At 42.4% G+C, this 19,670-nt stretch overlaps 1 protein-coding gene across 3 annotated transcripts; it reads left to right on the top strand.

The window, feature by feature from the left end:
- Window positions 1-792: 792 nt before the first annotated feature.
- On the top strand, window positions 793-18,637 carry NIPA2 (NIPA magnesium transporter 2). Of its 3 annotated transcripts, none has more exons than XM_081197587.1 (6): window positions 793-1,057; window positions 11,554-11,784; window positions 14,247-14,303; window positions 15,418-15,508; window positions 16,761-16,921; window positions 17,699-18,637. In XM_081197587.1, the coding sequence occupies exons 2-6, from the start codon at window positions 11,646-11,648 to the stop codon at window positions 18,331-18,333; spliced, it is 1,083 nt and encodes a 360-aa protein (XP_081053713.1). In that variant the 5' UTR covers window positions 793-1,057; window positions 11,554-11,645; the 3' UTR covers window positions 18,334-18,637. The 3 variants fall into 3 exon arrangements, with proteins under 3 accessions (XP_081053713.1, XP_081053714.1, XP_081053712.1); XM_081197588.1 differs by lacking the exon at window positions 793-1,057 and adding an exon at window positions 2,050-2,137; XM_081197586.1 differs by lacking the exon at window positions 793-1,057 and adding an exon at window positions 7,373-7,449.
- The last annotated feature ends 1,033 nt before the right edge of the window (window positions 18,638-19,670 follow it).

A 19,670-nucleotide genomic window follows, 5' to 3' on the forward strand; every position in this document is an offset into this window, starting at 1 on the left:
TGTCAACCTAGCATGTCAAAGTGCAAGTAGATAAATAGGTACCGCTCCAGTGGGAAGGTAAACGGCATTTCCGTGCACTGCTCTGGTTCGCCAGAAGCGGCATAGTCATGCTGGCCACATGACCCTGCTGTACGCCAGCTCCCTCAGCCAATAAAATGAGATGAGCGCCACAACCCCAGAGTCAGCCACGACTGGACCTAATGGTCAGGGGTACCTTTACCTTTATTTAGTGGCCAAGGGCACACCTGTACATGAAATCAAGGACAAAGCGACTGCAAAGCCGCCCATTTGCTACACAGCGGCAGCCGGACCCTATATCAAGTACAGCCAGTGGGGTGTAAGTGGTCAGACTGGGAGATCAGGGTTCTAATCCCCACTCCACCAAGAAGCACACCTGGGTTTGACCTTGGGCCAGTCACTGCTGCTCAGCCGGCCTCACAGGGTTGCTGTGAAGATAAAACGGGAGTAGTGGGCCGGGGAAAACTGTGCACGCCACCTTGAAACTCCCTTGTGGGAAAATAAATGCAATATAAACAGATGCAACAGAAATGTAATAAACAAACGAGGCCCCTGCTCCAAAATTCGCGCGCACTTCCCACGACTCCTGAGCAGATTTGCACTGCAAGCTTGGGTGTCTCCCTTACCCCATTTCCCACACACACCTCCCCGCAAGGAGGAAGGGGGAAACTCTCACGTGACATCCCTCCCCACCCCAAAAACGTATCCCCTCGGTGAGGCAGCTTCCGCCCGGCTCGTGGCTCCTCCCTTTCCGCCTGGCGTGCCAAGGGAGGGGAGCGAGGGCGCCGGCGGAGTTTCTCGCGTGGGTTTGCGCGGAGGGCGGGCGCCGGCGCGGAGCAGCCCAGCACCTGAGCGGGGCTTTCCCCATGGCGACGGCGCGCGCTTGGCAAGGGCGCTTGGCTTCCCCTCGGCCTCCTCCTCCTCCGACGCCTCTTCCTCCTCCGCTGCTGCTTCTCCTCCTCTCCGACGCCGCTGCGCCGGCCGCGGCCCCTCTCCGGGCGGGCGGGATATGAGGAAGAAAGAGGCGCCGCCGTTGCAGGTAACCGGGCTTTGGGCCTCCGGCTTCTCTCCGTCTCCCCGCAGAGAAGCGGAGCCGGACCCCGCGCGACTCCGGCCGGCCTCCTTCCTGCCCCTCGCCAAGCGGCGCTTTGCTTTAGTTGCCCGGCGTCGCGCGGAGCGTGCAAAGCGGAGGGGATGGTCGTTGCAAGAAGATTTGTGTGGCGCTTGCACAGAGCCAGCGATTGCACGACACTCACACGCGCTCTCTCCTTGCCACAACATTGTTGTGACCGTTGCATGGTGCGCACTTACCCGGGAGTTGTTGCGCTTCGGTGGGATGCGATGCCAACTTAACTTTTACGCAGAGAGCAGGCCTGCTGGAATGAATGGAGGCGGGTTAGGCATGGCCACTCATGTCAACGGGTTTACTCTTGAGTAAAAATAAAAGTGAGTGGCGCGTCACCCAGGGGAGCGACTTCCACTTAAATACGCACTTCGCCAGAGCAGGCTGAGGCGGGTTGTGATTTGGAGATTTAGCAGTCTGATTTATTTTTAAGAGCGCGGCTGAGGCAGGATGACGTGGGCGAAGGAGCTCCAGGAACTATAGCCATCCTTTCTTGGAAGCCTGTAGCTTCATATCTCTCTTACCTCATTTCATTACGATCATTAAAGGCATGTTGGTTAATTTCTAGGTTGCTTCCTGGTCTGCTGTTCTAGTAAGTTGTGGTGCTTAAGGAGTGAGCCATGGGATGGATTTCTTCTCATAGTTGGAGTGATTGTATGTCAATATTGTGGGTCTAATATCCTTTTAGGGCATTAGTCTTCAGCCTTTTTAGCCCTAAGACCCACCTTTAGCTCAAACAGACTTGGAGACTTGCCTCTATTTATTTTCCCAATGTGGTGGCGGCATTGTAACCTGCTTTTGGGTGTATGGTGACTCAGTAATGGGTCCAGGATCACCAGTTGAAGACCTTACACTGCTCAAGAAGTGAAGGTGATACGCCATCCTTTGCCAAAGCAGGGTCTTCTCCACTGTGTTGTCCATAGGGGTGAATTCATTGCCCTCTGAAGCCTGCCTAGCTATCTCCTTCTGCTAGCTGGTGAAGACTTTGCTATTTCTGTAAGCCTTTACTGGCCATTAGAGAACTTTTAATATTATTTTTCTGCCTTGTGTGTTGCTTATTGCTAGTAGCTGTGCTGCTGCTTTTACAGTTGCCGTTATTTGTTATAGTTCTACTCTGTCTTTCAGTGAAAAGGCACAAGCTATTTCCTTCCTGCTTTATGTTTTATTGATTGCATGCTTAACCCTGGACTCTTTAACTTGTAGGGTCTGTGTTTTGCTGCTAGGTTGAATTGGTAGAGTTCGGGGACTTAGTAAAAAACAAAAAACAAAACCCCCAAACAAAGTAGAAGTCTGCTTATATCTGGTTTGAATTGGTTCTGTCAGACCCTCTCCAGAATGTGGTAATTGGGAGGTGAGTTGAGAACCACAGGAATTGATTTGTGGGGTTTCTGCTGTTGCTATAAAGCACTTGCTGGAAAAGATCTGGAGTTTGGGTATTACCAATCAGCTCAAGACACCTAGTTTGCATTTCTGAGATTAAATACCTAGGTGTGGTTGTTCTGGTACTGAAGTTTTTGCCAAGTGGATGAGGTAAAGCAAGTCTGGTGGATAATCCTAATGCACTTGATATAAACCTGTTTTGGGGGATTGGTACTCAATCTCCAGGCGCTGAACAGGGTTCTGTGGGGTTTCTTGGTCTCATCTTTGCTCCTAGAACAAAATATAGCAAGTATCTTTTATATGTTACATATGTAGAGGTTCTACCCCTTAATGCTTGATCTCATGATGGTTTTACTCCATAATAATATAACAGAAAGAATATTATTATTATTAAGTGCTGACTTGTGGCTTTTTAAAATTACATACTACTTTGATATTTATTTTGCTTGTAAGATGTTTTGGATGGGCATTTGCTCAGAAAAGCAGCATAAAGTACTTTAACTAATAATAATTTTATTTATTTGCACATATTTAATCTGGGTTTTCATTTTTAAAAATGGAAGGCAGAGTGTAGCATGTAAGGATAAAATCAGGTCAAGATCCACAAAAACGTAATTTAAAACATCAGTTTTGTTCAAGCAAAGTGATCGTACATATTAATAGTTTTGCAACCTTAAGGGTGGACTACTATAGAATACTGAATGAGGCTGACATTGAAGAAAGCTCCAATTGACATCAAAAAGTGAGCTGCAGTGTGGATGTGAGGAAGTGAGAATAATGTGCAGTCCTGTTTCATGGCAATTATTCTGGCTGCCTGAGATCTCCCAGGCCCATGGTGCTTTCAAAGGCCCCACCACCTAGAGAAAAACTATATATTAGAGATTGTCCTCTGTATGTAAATTACTGATCAGTCCTGCTAGCTCAGCACGTTAAACACTTTGGACCTAAAGCAATATTCTGCCCTCATGGTGTTGTATGAGATACTAGAGCAGGGGTCTGCAACCCGCGGCTCCGGAGCCGCATGTGGCTCTTTTACACCTTTGCTGCGGCTCCGGGGCGGATACTAGCGAGGGGAGGAGGCACATTGTGCGCCCCAACACTCCCCACTGTGGCAGGCGCTGTACTGGCTGTGACGTCACATGGGGGCGGTGCGTGCGTTAGTCACGCACCGTCCCAACGTCACCTTCCCGCCCGCTGTCAGATCGGACATTAAGGTAAGAAACAATATATGCAGTGTTATATTTGTTTTAAATGTCGCAATGATTTTGCGGCTCCCAGTTTTTTCTTCGGAAACGGGTCCAAGTGGCTCTTTTTGTCTTAAAGGTTGCAGACCCCTGTACTAGAGGCTAGTAGCACTTTATTGTGCAGATTCTCAAAGCTGTAATGGTCCTAGGTTCCCTTTGTGATACGCCTTGTACAAGAGTGTCATGTGACATAGTCATGAAGGGCTTTCTATAATCTTGTAACATGTCCAGACAGAAGTTGCTTTGTTAAGATACAGTAAAAATGTATGCAGCTGAACTACAGTGGCTTTATAAATACGCTAAGCTAGCACTATATGTAGAAGTAGTGAAAATTGGCCTCGTGTTGGGAATTGGATTGCTGACACTTCCAATGAGTTTTAATTTTGCCCAGCACCTGAAAGTTTGTGGCTGCATCTGAGTATGTAGGATTGAAAGCATTTAAACTATAATTAACATTATTACTTTTATGTTTGTTGTTGTAAAACTACTTAGCCAGCAGGAAGCATAACTTTAATTTCTCAGCAGCTGCAACAGCCAGAATCTTAAAGCTGTCATCTGTTAACATCAGCACCTGAGAGGGGCTGGTGCTCAGTCTGTGGTCCCCATCTTGGAACCGAGCCTACAATATCTACTCTAATTTGTTTTGGTTATTTCTTCTCCAGCCCCCATTCTTTGTGTAATACATTGTTTGTTGGAAGACTTCTAGAGAACTCAAAATATTGCCACAATATTGTGATATTTTGATTGGTCCCAATTAAAAGTTTGTGCTCAACCATATACATGTGGATCACCTTTGTTTCCTTAGCTTTCAGAATTATTTCTTCCATAATTTGTTGAAAATGGAGCAGAGTGATTTATTCTAGAGCAGTGAAAAATTTTCAAGGGAAGTGCTACTGATAAAGTATCAGAGTTAAGGATATATTTGCCACACGATTTGTATGATTCAGTTACCCATTTTTTTCTTTGCCATTTTAGAGTAGGTAGGCTAGCATCATAGGAACTTCTGAGTTTTACAGGTTGTAAATCATTCCTTAAGTCTAGTTAGGTACTCTAGAAAACAAATGCACTGTATTTTTCTTCAGTAGGCGATAGTTTGATAGCTTAGAATCAGTTGTAGAATTGGAAGGACCAGTATTTGCTTAAAGCAAAGATAACCCCTAAACAGCCTCAGCCCAGTATACCTGTAGGGGTGTCTCCACCCCCATCGTTCAGCCCAGACACTGAGGTCCAGCTCCGAGGGCCTTCTGGCGGTTCCCTCACTGCGAGAAGTGAGGTTACAGGGAACCAGGCAGAGGGTCTTCTTGGTAGTGGCGCCTGCCCTGTGGAACGCCCTCCCATTAGAAGTCAAGGAAATAAACAACTATCTGACTTTTAGAAGACATCTGAAGGCAGCCCTCTTTAGGGAGGTTTTTAATGTCTGTTGTGTTATCACTTTTTTATTATCATTAATTCTGTTGGGAGCTGCCCAGAGTCGCTGGGGAAACCCAGCCGGATGAGTGGGATATAAATACTAAATTATTGTTGTTGTTGTTAACAACCCTTCAGGTGCTGCCAGACACCAACTGCCATCAGCTCAAGCCAAGAATGGCCAATAGTCAGTGATGATTTGCAGTTGTAGTCCAGCGACATCGGGAGAAGCATTGCCTTCTCACCCGTGGTTTAGGAGAATCAAAAATGAGAAACATGGTATATAACATTCTACTTCCAAGGTGGGGGAACCTTTGCCCATGGCCCCAATTAGGCCTGCTGGGCCATTTTGGCCAAGCACCACTCATTGCCCTATGTCTGATATTTTATATAATGTCAGGTGTGTGGCAGGTAAAAGTGGCGTTAGCAAAGGCCTTTGCCCACATGGTTTGATTTCAAACTGCACAGGCAGAAATGAGTCACCTGATGTCGCCATGATGTCAAGGGAATGGCAGGTGGGTAACTCTGCCCACGTGTCAAACTTGACTTGCAGGGCTTAGGGAGATAAGGACCTGGGCCTGCCAAACAGATCCAGCTCCTCACCCTGTTGTACTTCATAGTGACTGAAAATGTTGTTCCAGTCCTTTCCTATCATGAAGCAGCCCCAGCTTTCAACAGGATATATTTTGTTGCAGCCTCACTGTCTCCCTACAGGTTAAGCAAAGGAATGGGGAGAGTTTGGAAGGCAGAAACGGGGGGCCAGAGGCAACAGCAGAATTGGGGAGCTGCTATCTTGTGATACAGAATTTATAATCTGGGTGTTCCTGGGACACGTAAGCATTAATGAGGAGGATTCCTCAAATCCCTACCCCCAGGTGGCTGTCTGTGTATCGCTTTGTGCTTCTCCAGAATAATGCAGACATCTTTAGGAGAAGTGAGATGAACCAGGCATGCAAAGTACACTAGATTACTGTTAGCATGCTAACATTCTCTCTTTTATGATGCATGCTCAGTGAGAACATTTAGAGGTCTAGAATTCTTAACATTACCTTCATAGGAATTTTTCGCAGTAAAGTTGGTTACTTGCTTTTGTATTGGGAACATTTACAAATTCAGATCAGCATGAATAATGTAGGAATTCACAGTGAATGCTGCGGCGGATAAGGATATAAAATCAACAGGCGAAGATAATTTTGGAAGCCTGGTTTGCGGGGAGAAATACTTTCTAGTTTTTGCTTGAAAGCGGTGATATTTAGAGATCTTATTTTATGGTAAAAAAAAAACAGGCTGTTTTAAAAATCTGTTTATGTGATCTGCTAGAATGCAGGTGTTTAACACAAAACAATACCGATTTGGGCTAGAAATGTATGGTTAGTGTTGTTGCTTGCTGAATTCAGTTATTCCTAGATATCTCTCTTGAAACTTCTTACAAATATAAATTGTAATACCTCAACAAAAGTCTCATTTAATAGTGCTTCTGAACTTGGGGGTCTCTGGTTAGCTCAGATTCTAGTTACGTCAGAAGAGTATCAAACCATGGTTTTATGATCCTAGTTTGCTCAATACAGTGGTACCTCTGGTTACGAACTTAATTTGTTCCGGAGGTCCGTTCTTAACCTGAAACCGTTCTTAACCTGAGGTATCACTTTAGCTAATGGGGCCTCCCACTGCCGCCGCCACACAATTTCTGTTCTCATCCTTAGGTAAAGTTCTTAACCCGAGGTACTACTTCTGGGTTAGTGGAGTCTGTAACCCGAAGTGTTTGTAACCTGAGGTAGCAGTGTAACTGGAGTTTTTAAACTACATGCAGGGTTCAGATATAACAGGGAATTCTGGTTCATTTTGCATTGAAGATGGAAGCTTTTCAATCTCATCTTGCATGTGAAAGAGCAGTGGGTTGGCTTGTTGTGGCTACTGCAGGTAATTTTAAACTTTGGTTTGATGTTACAGAGCTGAACTGGCCTTTTTGTGCTGAAATTAAACAGCAAACATAGTTCAGGATATTTGACTGTAGGAAAACACCCTGAAAATAACTAATACCTGTTAGTCTTTGAACCCCACTGTAGAGGAGGGAAACACACTTCCTGTAAAGAGCTTTAAAAGAAAAACAACCCCCTGCACAGATCCCCACAATCTGTAAACAAATTAGGGGAGCGCAATACAAAGTTACTGTCTGGCACAGTGCAGATTGACATTCTTTCTTTTTCAGTGTAGCCTATTTGCTTAGTGAAATGGAAGACAAATGGCTTAAAGAAATGTCTGTAAAATGTCACAAAGGTAAGGGTGTATTTTGTAAAGATCGCACAGAAAGCAGTTAAGATAACATTTGTGTAATGTAGAACTGCAACCTGTTTTTGGTGGGATCTATATGTGCAAGACTGAACCTGAAAGCTTGGGTGTGTTTTAAAAGTGATGTGGGAAGACTTGAACAATGGCATTTCAAAATAAGTAATGGTTGTTCTATCTTTAGGAAGTGAATTTTACTTTCTTTTGAAAGAATAAGGCACAGTTGCTAGCCTGAACAAAACCTTGTCCTTCATGGGACAGAAAATGAGGAAAGAAGTCACAAGTTTTCTTTTTAATTTGGAATACATAGGCTGAAATCCTAACCCTACTTACCTGGGAATAAACCCCATTAAATTCAGTTGGACTTTTGCAGACACTATTAGGTATAGAATGGCAGGGCTCGGGGAGCGAATTCTTTTCAATACAAAATAACACAGTTGTTTTGAGACGTCTGTATTTAGCTGAAGAATAAATACTGGCATTTGGGGCCATTTGTAACAACGGTTTAATCTCGGTATATGGAATAAGTGCACTTCTTACAGAACTAAGAGTTATGCAAGTATAGGCGAAGAAAGGCCCTGGTGCTTAAAACAGAAACTCAAAAAGAGAAGTTGTTTTCTTCAAAGAGGTTATCCACTAAGGTTTAAAAGGAAGGTAGTTATAATAAGGAGACTCTTGAGAGTCCCATGGACTGCAAGAAGATCAAACCTCTCCATTCTGAAGGAAATCAGCCCTGAGTGCTCACTGGAAGGACAGATCGTGAAGCTGAGGCTCCAATACTTTGGCCACCTCATGAGAAGAGAAGACTCCCTGGAAATGACCCTGATGTTGGGAAAGACTGAGGGCACAAGGAGAAGGAGACGACAGAGGACAAGATGGTTGGATTGTGTTCTCGAAGCTACCAGCATGAGTTTGACCAAGCTGCGAGAGGCACTGGAAGACAGGAGTGCCTGGCGTGCTCTGGTCCATGGGGTCACGAAGAGTTGGACATGACTAAACAACAACAAAGTTATAATAAGAAGATAAATGTTTCTGAACAGTACAGCTGATTAATACAACACAGTGCATGTTTCTTTCAGTCAGAGATTTTCTTCCTGTGTCAGATGTGGTGAAGGTGAAATCTTGTTCACCTTTATTATTATTTATCTTTAAGTCATGTGGCTGAAGCAGGCACTCCCAAACTCAGCCCTCCAGATGTTTTGGGACTATACATGTCCTACTCTTTGGAGTTGATTCTTGCCACTCCTGGCATTTGTAAATGAGGTTCCAGAATGAATTTGTTTGAAGCTGCAAGATTGTTTAATCTTGTACTTTGAAGGAAAGCTTACCAGTGTATTAGTGCAATTATTCACAGCATACAAATAATTCTAAATGTAAATCTTCCAGGGTGTTGCAAAATTTAATCCTCAGGATTGCCTAGGCAGGATTTTTAGTTATGGAGTCACTGCCAATTTAGAAGTTGTACATCGGGAAATGTCATAATTGAATAAAGAGTGTATTATTATGTATAGGTTGCATATGTTGTAGAGAAAACGATTGTAGGCCCTACATATTTAATACAAAACCCAGAAGGGAACCTGAAATAAAAAAAGCAGTAAATCTACTATTATAGCTTTCACATCGCATAAAAATGATGTTACAGTCACTGTAACATTGTATGTTTGACATTTTGTGTATTTTAAAGTATGGCTGTGATTTTTTCTTGGTTCATTTTTCGTTAACCTCTTTGAGGTTTGTTTGTTTTTGCAATCATGCAGTGTTTGAATTTTACTAAATAAATAAATGCATGCTGTAAGTTGCATGGCTGGGGTTCTGCACCAGACATTCATGGGGTGTGTCACCTGGAGAACACAGACCCGCCAACCTATGTTTGGAAAGTGTCGTCGTTCAAGCTCACCAACCTGAACTGTGTGCATCGTATCATGTTAGGGCACGGAACATAATATTTTTGTGATAAAATGAAGATGGGAGGTACCTAATATATCCTGTCCCCAGGAGAATATACAGTGGTGCCCCGCAAGACGAATGCCTTGCTAGACGAAAGGGTTTTCCGTTTTTGCGTTGCTTCGCTAGACGAATTTCCCTATGGGCTTGCTTCGCAAGACGAAAACGTCTTGCGCTTTTTTCTTAAAGCCGCTTGAAGAGGCGCAGTTGCGACGGACCGTGCTTCGCAAGACGAAAAACATCGCAAGACGAAAAGACTCGCGGAACGAATTATTTTCGTCTTGCGAGGCACCACTGTAGTAAAATCATTGAGCAGAAATGGAACCTTGAATCTGGCAAACATATGCCCCAAATGTTTGACCAGATAAGTAAGTTAGTGACGCTAAACTAGGGATCGGTGATGTGGAGTTGCTAATGAGGTGTATAAGGTATTGCATAGTTTAACTCAGTGTTATTAGCGCGCTCTCTCTCTGAATGATACTTACTGTGCCATAGCCAACGGAAAAGCTGTTGCATACTGAGGTTCAGCTTCAGATAGCTCTATCAGTGACACTGTGAATTTCAGAGACTAAACCAGTTGACTTCTCCTGCTGGAAATCAGACTCTTTTGTAACAACCAAATGTGTTTGTCAGGCAAGAGACTGTCTCTTTCTTGTAAGGTTCTTTCAATTTCCCCCAAACAAGTTATTTTCTCCACTAATTTGAAAAAAAGGCAGCAGCTGCCTGTTCCCTGTTTCATGTACCTACTTGTCTGATATATTTTTCCCCCAAGCTGGAAATAAATGACTTCTGTTTCTCCATATCTCACATTGCGCATTACATCTTTTGCATAACAAGGTGGGATTGTGGCTTCTGACAAGGAGTTTGATCATTTGTGTTACAGAAAAGCTTTCCTTTTGGCTGAGTCCAGTATCAAAGGACATTCAAAAGGGGAAAAGATTCCTTTACTTTCACATAGAGCTAGGCCTACTGCTGCATGTACTGTCATTTTACTGCCTACTTCCTTTTTGTAGCTTTATTTTCATAGTCTATATGTACCTCGTTCTGCCCGGACACTGAGGTCCAGCGCCAAGGGCCTTCTGGCGGTTCCCTCGCTACAAGAAGCCAAGTTACAGGGAACCAAGCAGAGGGCCTTCTCGATAGTGGCACCCACCCTGTGGAATGTCAAAGAGAAAAATAACTACCAAACTTTTAGAAGACATCTGAAGGCAGCCCTGTTTAGGGAAGCTTTTAATGTTTAACAGGTTATTGTATTTTAGTGTTTTGTTGGAAGCTGCCCAGAGTGGCTGGGGAAACCCAGCCAGATGGGCGGGGTATAAAAAATAAATTATTATTATTATTATTATTTATTTTATTATTATTATTCCTGTACATCTAATGTGTACATGGTGGCTGATTTGCTTCCTATTCCCTTGCTATGCACCAGCAGCACACAGCCATTGCAGGATTATAATCACAATTTATTATTATTAAACCCTGACCTGCCCGTCAGCTGAAGTCACCAGTGATATCAGCTGATGGTTTTGAGAGACATGGCTTTACGGGCCAAACTGGGACTCCGTGGTGTGTCAGAGGTTCCCCATTCCTGCTATACTGCAAGTATAGTATAAGATTCAATTTAAGGATTTTGTTTTCTTGTACGGAACGGTTAATTTTGGATATGCCGATCTATGTCATTGTAAATATGCAGTGTGATCCTATGCATGTTTCACCAGAAGTAAGTTTCTGTGTTCAGTGGTACCTACTCACAGGAAAATGTGCCTATGATTGCTCCTTAGTTTAACAGCTTTCCCCCCTTAAGGTCTGTTGCTTTTTTCACTGTCATCCTTGTAATGCTTCTAAGTTTATCCCGTGTACCCTGTACCTGCATTTTAGTTTCAAAGAAGTGGAGCTGCCCCTTCCTGGCGGCGTGCATTTTCTTTCTTTCTTATGAAGTAGACAGGTGCATTGAAGACCCAGCAGTTATTCAGAGCACATGTTCGTATGAAGACCGTTTGCCCTCAGGAGAGTTGGGAGGACAGTTGGCTGTCCCAGAGGGATGTGTGTATGGGTGTCCCCTTCCACTGAAGCAAATTCAGAAACTTGGGGTGGGCACAAAAGAACTGTCTCTCTCGCTGACCCTTCTTGTAATGATTTTTTGATTTTTTTTAGGTTTCAATTTGGCATCACCTTGCCTCCAGTACCAGCAACAGCTGTGCTCCTTGATCAATGTGACGGTCTGGAATGCTTCAGCAACTGACGAAATGATTGAGGGTAGCGGAAGATATGATTTTTACATTGGTCTGGTATTGGCAATGAGCTCCAGCCTTTTCATTGGTGGGAGTTTCATCCTGAAGAAGAAAGGTCTCCTTCGATTGGCTAGGAAGGGCTCCATGAGAGCAGGTAAAAGTTTGCTTGGACGGGGGAGAAATGTTTAAGGGAAAACAGGAACTTTGAGCCCAGATCTTGGCTGTAACTTGAAGCATATACAAAATCTTTCATATGAAGTTTTCTATAATTGTATGCAGAATTTAGCATATGGGACAGAATTCTGAGAATCCCCACTACATTTTTATTTAATTAAAAAGAGCCAGTTTGTGCCCTTTTGGTTTTAAAAGAGTTGAAAATGTGAAAAATGGGGGCAGCTTGACATGATGCAAGAAAGGAGATCTGTTTCTCCACCGCTGAGAACCATGTGGCAGTTGTGTAAATCCGAGAGCTGTGATTGGGTCAGTATGAACCATAGAATTCTAGAGTTGGAAGGGACCCCAAGAGTCATCTAGTCCAACCCCCCTGCTATGCAGGATTCTCAGCTAGACCATACATATGGACTGAAATGTTACTCCTTATAGTGTTCACAATGGAAGCATGTGGTAGACAAGCTGGGATATAACTCTTCAGCACTATTTACAGTGTTCAAGGAGTGAAGTAATACCACCCCCTTGGTTCTCCAGTCGCGTTTCACTAACCATAGCATGTCTATGCCCAACCCCTTATATTTTGACGTAATTCTAAAAACCAAAACCCCTTCCTCACAAGGATACCTCAAACTCAGGGTGTCTGAAAACACACATGTATTTTGTTCTTATTTATGCAAATATTTTATGGTATAGATTTGGGGTTTCCTTGAGGCAAAACTTTTTCTGCTTGGTGTTTAAAAGCGTCTCATGAATTTTGTAGTGTAATACAGTGGTACCTCGGGTTAAGTACTTAATTTGTTCCGGAGGTCCATTCTTAACATGAAACTGTTCTTAACCAGAAGCAACACTTTAGCTAATGGGGCCTCCTGCTGCTGCCGCGCCTCCAGAACATGATTTCTGTTCTCATTCTGAAGCAAAGTTCTTAACCCGAAATACTATTTCTGGGTTAGCGGAGTCTGTAACCTGAAGCGTATGTAACCCGAGGTACCACTGTAATCCCTCCGACTAAACGGTCTTCCTATCTGAATACGCTGAATCACTGTATTTTCACATTACAGAGTTAATAAATTGGGTTAACTTCAGCTGTTTTTAAAGACTTTAACTATTTTGAAACATGCATATTTAAAACAATTTGCATGCTATCAATGCTAGCATGCGTACATTTTGGCAGGATGGTTGAGCTTTTCATGATGCAAATTGGTACCTTCTCTGCTTACGTGGCAGCAAAAGCTCCTGCCTGAAACACACAGACTTGTACTGCTCTGAGATCTCTGTGGAATTTTATAGTTCTATAGCTTTGTTTTGTCAAACAAAACGTAACAAATCTTTGAAAAACGTATGGCTCCTTAAATTCCTTGAGAGGTGGGGATGCAACAATGGTTTGTGAGGTTTCAGGGTCAAGGAAAATGGCGGCCCAAAGTTCATTAAATGAGAAGGGGCTTCTATGCAAACTGCATATCTAATGTTTTCTGAATATTTTTCGCTTTTGCCAGTTGAAAAATAGGATTAAAATAAAAGTGGAAATTGACGTTGTTGAGTAGATAAGGTTGGTTTTATTTTCTGACCTTGGAGAGACCTGGCTTTTATCCAAAGGACGAAGCAGCTAGTTCTGCCCGTCCAAAAATTCTTTGGGCTTACGATAGACTTCAGCATTGCAATGTCGAAATGAAGGGACCCTTTTTTTTAGGGAAGTAACTTTGAAAATATTTATATAATTAAAGCATAGTAATGAATTCGTATATTCAGTTCTCTCTTTTTTCTCTGGGCCGATACGCAGATTTGCATTTTAAAAACAATCTTTCGGAATGTAACAAAACGCAAGGAATATAAAGTTACACAAAGCCAATGCTAAGGAAATTACCCCTATTTTATTAATTTCCTGTGTTGCAGGGGGTTGGACTAGATGATCCTCAGGGTCCCTTCCAACTCTACAATTCTCTGATTCTGGGAACATATGTCCATGCATAATGCAAATATATCTGATCTGAAACTATGTCAGGTAACCCTAGCTTTGTGTACCGTATTTTCACTCACAGAAGAGTCAGGGCTTTATTGCACAGAAGCTCCTTCATTTTACTGTAGGAGTGTTCTGCTTGGAAGACAGACATTCTTCAGCTGCATTGCATCAGTGCATGCATGTAATCTGAAATATTGCAAAACTTTTTCTAGCATCCTGAGGGCTGCCTTGTAAATCGAGTAAAAGATGGTAGCAATAGTAATATCCAAATATTGGACCCAAGAGTTTTCCAGCACCGTGGATTGGGCAAAGCAACATTATTCCAGAACTATTTTTAAAAAGTATTTCAGTCATCGTAATAAAAAGCTTTTATTGACTAGTATCGTATTTTTTAAAAAAAATCTGGACCATTAAAAACCTAAAATATAATAGCAGCATCTATTGTGTATTATCACAGTAACTTTTCCCCCCTTTTCTTAAAAAACTAGGACAAGGTGGCCATGCGTACCTTAAAGAGTGGCTCTGGTGGGCTGGACTCTTGTCAAGTAAGTTAAGCTAACATACTTTTTTTTAGCCCTCTTTGGTTATCTGTGAATCCAGACAAGACTGCATTGAGAGTTGGCACTGTCTGGGGGCTCAGAAGGGTCCATCACTGACCTCGTGTGACGTTGAGAAGCTTGACACTTCAGGGCCAGTCACTCCTCTCACTTCCTCTTTGCTGTAGATGTGGCTTACCTGGTGGCACTGGGAGAGAGGTCTCTCCTTATGGGATCAGACAACCTGCAGCAGTTCCGCAGGAGGCAGCTGCAGATCTCCTCCCCACCCCCAAGATGCAATGTCTGATGCTTAGCAGTGCGCACCTTTTGAGTGCTGGGTGGGCTCACATAATAATCCCCTGCCATCAGATAAAACATGGCTGCGGGGAGGAGGGAGTAAGGCGAGTGATTGGCGGCGGTGGCAGCAACCAACGGTCGTGTTACATGGGGGCTCTGGCAGCACACCAGGTGAGGAACAGGTCAGCAACACCTGGCAAGGGCTCAATGGCGGCATGTGGCAATATCTCTGAACCCCCAAAAGGAGGAAGAGAATGATCTTAAGTGTGGAATGTCAGTAAAGGAACATAGAAAAGTAGTGCAGGTATTGTGAAAGAATTTGAAGACCGGGTAGGGAAGTAACACAGGGCCCTAGGACAGAATGGGGCTGAATTCTGGAGAGGAAATGGGAAGATGTGGCTTTGGAGGCAGGAAACAGTATGTTGTGACACAAACGCCCATTCATTTGTGCTGCTGAGCGTTTAGATTTCATTTCGACACTGGGGAGAACGATCAGTTCCAATTTCTGCTAGCTTCCAATTCAGTATAATCCAGATCACTTTCCGATTCCACAAGGGGGAATTGAGAAAATGCCCCTCGTATTGTAAACCATAGATTTTTTTACCCCAAGTAGTAGAGCGTTGTAATGAGATCTGGAAAGGTGACCCCAAACTGAAAGGCATTCTTGTGTTAAAGAAGTTGGCTTTGAATTTTCCTGTTTAGGGATTTCCTTGTTGATAAAAGCTGCTTTTTATGCATTTTGGTTTTCATCTGCAGGGGTGGGTGGTCAGCTTGAGTTTTCGAAAGCTTATCTGAAACTTGTCCCCTTTTGTATTTTAATTTGTAGTGGGAACTGGCGAAGTTGCGAACTTTGCTGCCTATGCATTTGCACCGGCTACGTTGGTGACTCCCTTAGGAGCTCTGAGTGTTCTTGTAAGGTAAGGAATATGGCATTTTCAGAGGCAGTGTGGTTGCATTTGCTAGTAAGTGCATACTTATGTGTGAGTACACAAAAACTTGTTGAAATCTGTTAGCCTCTTATTCCAATTTCTCCTGAACTCCCCCACCCCAGTTGCCTTAATTTTATATACTTAAGATTTTTTAAAATCTCCATTATCTTCTCGATTGCCACTTCTCTGACTTTAAACATACTCCTAGATACAGGTGGGTAGCCGTGTTGGTCTGCCGTAGTCGAAACAAAAAAAATAAATAATTCTTTCCAGTAGCACCTTAGAGACCAACTAAGTTTGCTATTGGTATGAGCTTTTGTGTGCATGCACACTTCTTCAGATACCTATCTGAAGAAGTATCTGCAGAAGTGTGCATGCACATGAAAGCTCATACCAATAACGAACTTAGTTGGTCTCTAAGGTGCTACTGGAAGGAATTTTTTTATTTTAAACATATTCGTTGGTTTGAAACCCTTACAGGCTGGTTTATATAATTCATTTATCACCAGCCTTTACCATTTTTTATGCTGTGTTTTTATTTTATCTTTAGTCTTGACTTGCATTTAATGCCCTATTAATGGAGGCAGCAAAATCTGTTTGCATGTTTACTCAAAAAGTTGCCCAACTTTATTCAATGAGGCCTACACCCAGGTAAGCATGCATATGATTGCAGCCTAAAACAGTCACTTGTTTTCTGAATAAGATCACATCCCAGAGTAATTGAAGCTAATAAAGAATCCATCTGTATGTCTATGGTTAGGATTATTTGCCCAGTGTGCAATACTTTCAGTTTTCAGATTTGCCCTTTTATCAGTTTGGTGTTTTTCATTGTTTTGAATTATTTGGTCTCATTTGCAGCCGCAATCATCGCACTGCCACCCCATGAATAAATTGTATACAATTTATGGGTGGTTTTTGGATAGAAATTTAATAAACTATATTGATTGAGTTGTTTTAATCATATCAACTTAAATCAAGGTCCTGTTAGACACTGTTCGGTATTTTGTATTGACTGTAACCAGTTGCTGTGTTTCTCATTTTGGAGCTAAACTGTATCATAGTAGCTTTAAAACATTAAAAATTCAAACATATTAGCTGTCGAAAAACAGATTGCAAAGACTGTGTGTTTATCTTGCTCTTTAACCTTGTCAGAATCCCCAAGACGGGTTTTGGTATTAAAAATAATAATAATGGAGCAATTCAAATTTACAACATGGATTTATATATTTTTTCGTTTCAGTGCCATTCTGTCATCGTACTTTTTAAATGAAAAGCTCAATCTGCATGGAAAAGTTGGGTGTTTGTTAAGTGTACTGGGTACAACCGTGATGGTAATTCATGCACCCCAAGAAGAGGCAGTGGAAACTTTGAATGAAATATCCCACAAGCTGGGTGATCCAGGTGAGAGAGCGCCGCACTCTGTTTGGTAAAGCAAGGAGCAGTAGAGAAATGCACAGTTCATAGGAATACAGTCGTATCTTGGAAGTCGAACGGAATCCGTTCCGGAAGTCCATTCGACTTCCAAAGCATTTGAAAACCAAATTGTGGCTTCTGATTGGCTGCAGGAAGCTCCTGCAGCCAATCAGAAGCCGTGGAAGCCCTGCCGGATGTCGGGTTCCAAAATAATGTTTGCAAACTGGAACAATCACTTCTGGGTTTGCGATGTGCAGGAGCCAAAACGTCTGAGTTCCAGGGTACGACTGTATTGTGTGACTTTGAACAAGGTGTCTGAAAACCTAGATTTAGGTATGCACCCCCAACTGTTCAAAAGAACCAAGCTTTTAAGAGAAGTTTGCGTTTTAAGTACAGCCATGTGCTTTGTGCTTCCCCTGCCACAGCTAGCTGCAATTTTTTTAACAGTAGTTCAATACTGTTTGCTTGAACTAAAGACCTAACTGGTTTACAAAAGGCAATCTAAAATACTCATCAAATACCAATGAGAAATTAACATTAAAAACATGTTGCTAAAAAAACAAAAACCTTCAAATATAAATCCAGCAATTTAAAAACAGTTCTGCCTCCTAAAATCACATCTTAGAATTTCATTCTCTGGCATTAATACTGCAAAATTAGGAAGTCCCCCCCCCCTTTCCTGAGCAGCAGACTCCCCCCCCCCCTAACTCATACAGAGTAATAAAACGCGAATTTTGGCTGATGTGATTTCTCTTTCTGTTGCAGGTTTTGTGGTCTTTGCCACATTTGTTGTCATTGTGTCCTTAATAATGATCTTTGTGGTGGGACCACGGCATGGACAAACCAACATTCTTGTGTACATAACAATATGCTCAGTCATTGGAGCTCTGTCTGTTTCCTGTGTAAAAGGCTTGGGCATCGCTATAAAGGAACTTTTTGCTGGGAAGCCCGTGTTGACGCATCCTTTATCCTGGATTCTGCTGCTAAGTCTTATTGTCTGCGTCAGCACGCAGATCAACTATTTAAATCGAGCCCTGGATATATTCAACACTTCCCTCGTGACACCAATCTATTATGTATTCTTCACAACATCTGTTTTAACTTGCTCCGCTATCCTCTTCAAAGAGTGGCAACACATGGCAGCTGACGACGTTATTGGCACTCTTAGCGGCTTTCTCACTATAATAGTGGGGATATTTCTATTGCATGCCTTTAAGGATGTCAACTTCACCCTAGCAAACTTGCCCGTGTCTTTACGTAAAGATGACAGAGGAATAAATGGCTCTTTGCCAAACACATACGAACGCTTTAACGACGAAGAAAGTGGAAGCCGTGTAGGTGATCTGCAGTCCACAGAGGGAATGGCCTCTAGGAGAAACGGAAACCTGGGAGCATCTTAAGAGAGCAATTCTGTAACTGTGTTTTGTTGTGGAATGTCATTTTTAAGTGCTTGTCAGAAACAAATGTATTTAAACCGTATGTATAGACAATCGTTTGTTTTTAGGTTTGACTAGCTTGGGCCAAGAAGAGTGGTGGATTTTTATTTGCCTTACTTTTCATTTAAAAAAAAAATAATAATACTAAAGGACTTCAAAAACATGTTTTGCTAAATTACCTGTGAACATGTAAAATACTAATTTTTTTGTTTAGGACTTATTGCACTAATGACAATTTTAACAAATAAAATGCTTTATTTCTGCATGAGTGAGGGGTGAATTGACACATACCTGGCCATCTTTTTGTGCTGCTTTCCTAAATTAGTTAGGTAGCCTTGCGTTTCAGTGTAAGGAACAACTGTTAATTTACTCATACATTGAGAGAATGGAATTAGCTGAAACCCACTGAACCTTGCGTAAAGTTTCCCTTCTCCCAGCTGGAAAAAACCTTGAGCTGCAATGCAGCAGAGTACGATCTACATAGATTAAAAGCAGAAAAATGCTGTTACTATAAAGAGGTTCTTTTTATGTGACGCATTAGATACCATCTACACCCACTCATTTGTGTTAACAGATTATAGGCCCAGTTTAGATATAACATATGGTTCGGGCATGAGGCTCGTTTGCTCTGCATTGTATTATGAAGAAACAAACCTACTTTTGCTAAACATTTCCACAGTGCTTTTCAAGTAAAAACAACAGTTCACCTGCATTAGCTAGCTGTAACCATCATAGCCACCCTGTAAGTTTAAACCAAAGCCAGCTTTGATTAACCACATTGTAGAGAGGTGCCTTTTATTTTCTTTCTCACCAATGTAGTTCCTAATTAGTGCTATTTAGAGCGACCCTGCCCTGTTTTCCATGGGAACCAAGACTTCTTGTTGACCTAAAAATGAAGTTCAGCACAGGTTTTAAGCATATGTCATTGGTAGAGACAAACTATTGGCATGCAGATAGGGAGTCTATATTAAACAAAATGGGGTGTGTGTGTGTGAAGGGAATACATTTATGCCTAGAAGCTTTTTATACAGCTGACTAGAGAAGGATAAACGGGGAGACAACACATTCCTTCTGTTTTATGAACAGCTTAGGTCTTAGAAGGAAGACAAGGATATGTAATCAAAGCATCAGAGACCGCCAGGAGTAAAACCAGTAGTGCTTTTAAAACATACACATTTTCCATCTTGGAGTAGAACCACAAGGAGGGAACTAAGAAGCTTTTGCAACTTCTCATTGTCTGGTTCTGCCTAATTTTGAAACTGGCATGTTTCAAATGAACCATAGGTGAGATTGATTTATCA

This window comes from Podarcis bocagei (genome assembly GCF_964188305.1).
Source record: "Podarcis bocagei genome assembly, chromosome: 6".
In the NCBI taxonomy this organism is placed as follows: domain Eukaryota; kingdom Metazoa; phylum Chordata; class Lepidosauria; order Squamata; family Lacertidae; genus Podarcis; species Podarcis bocagei.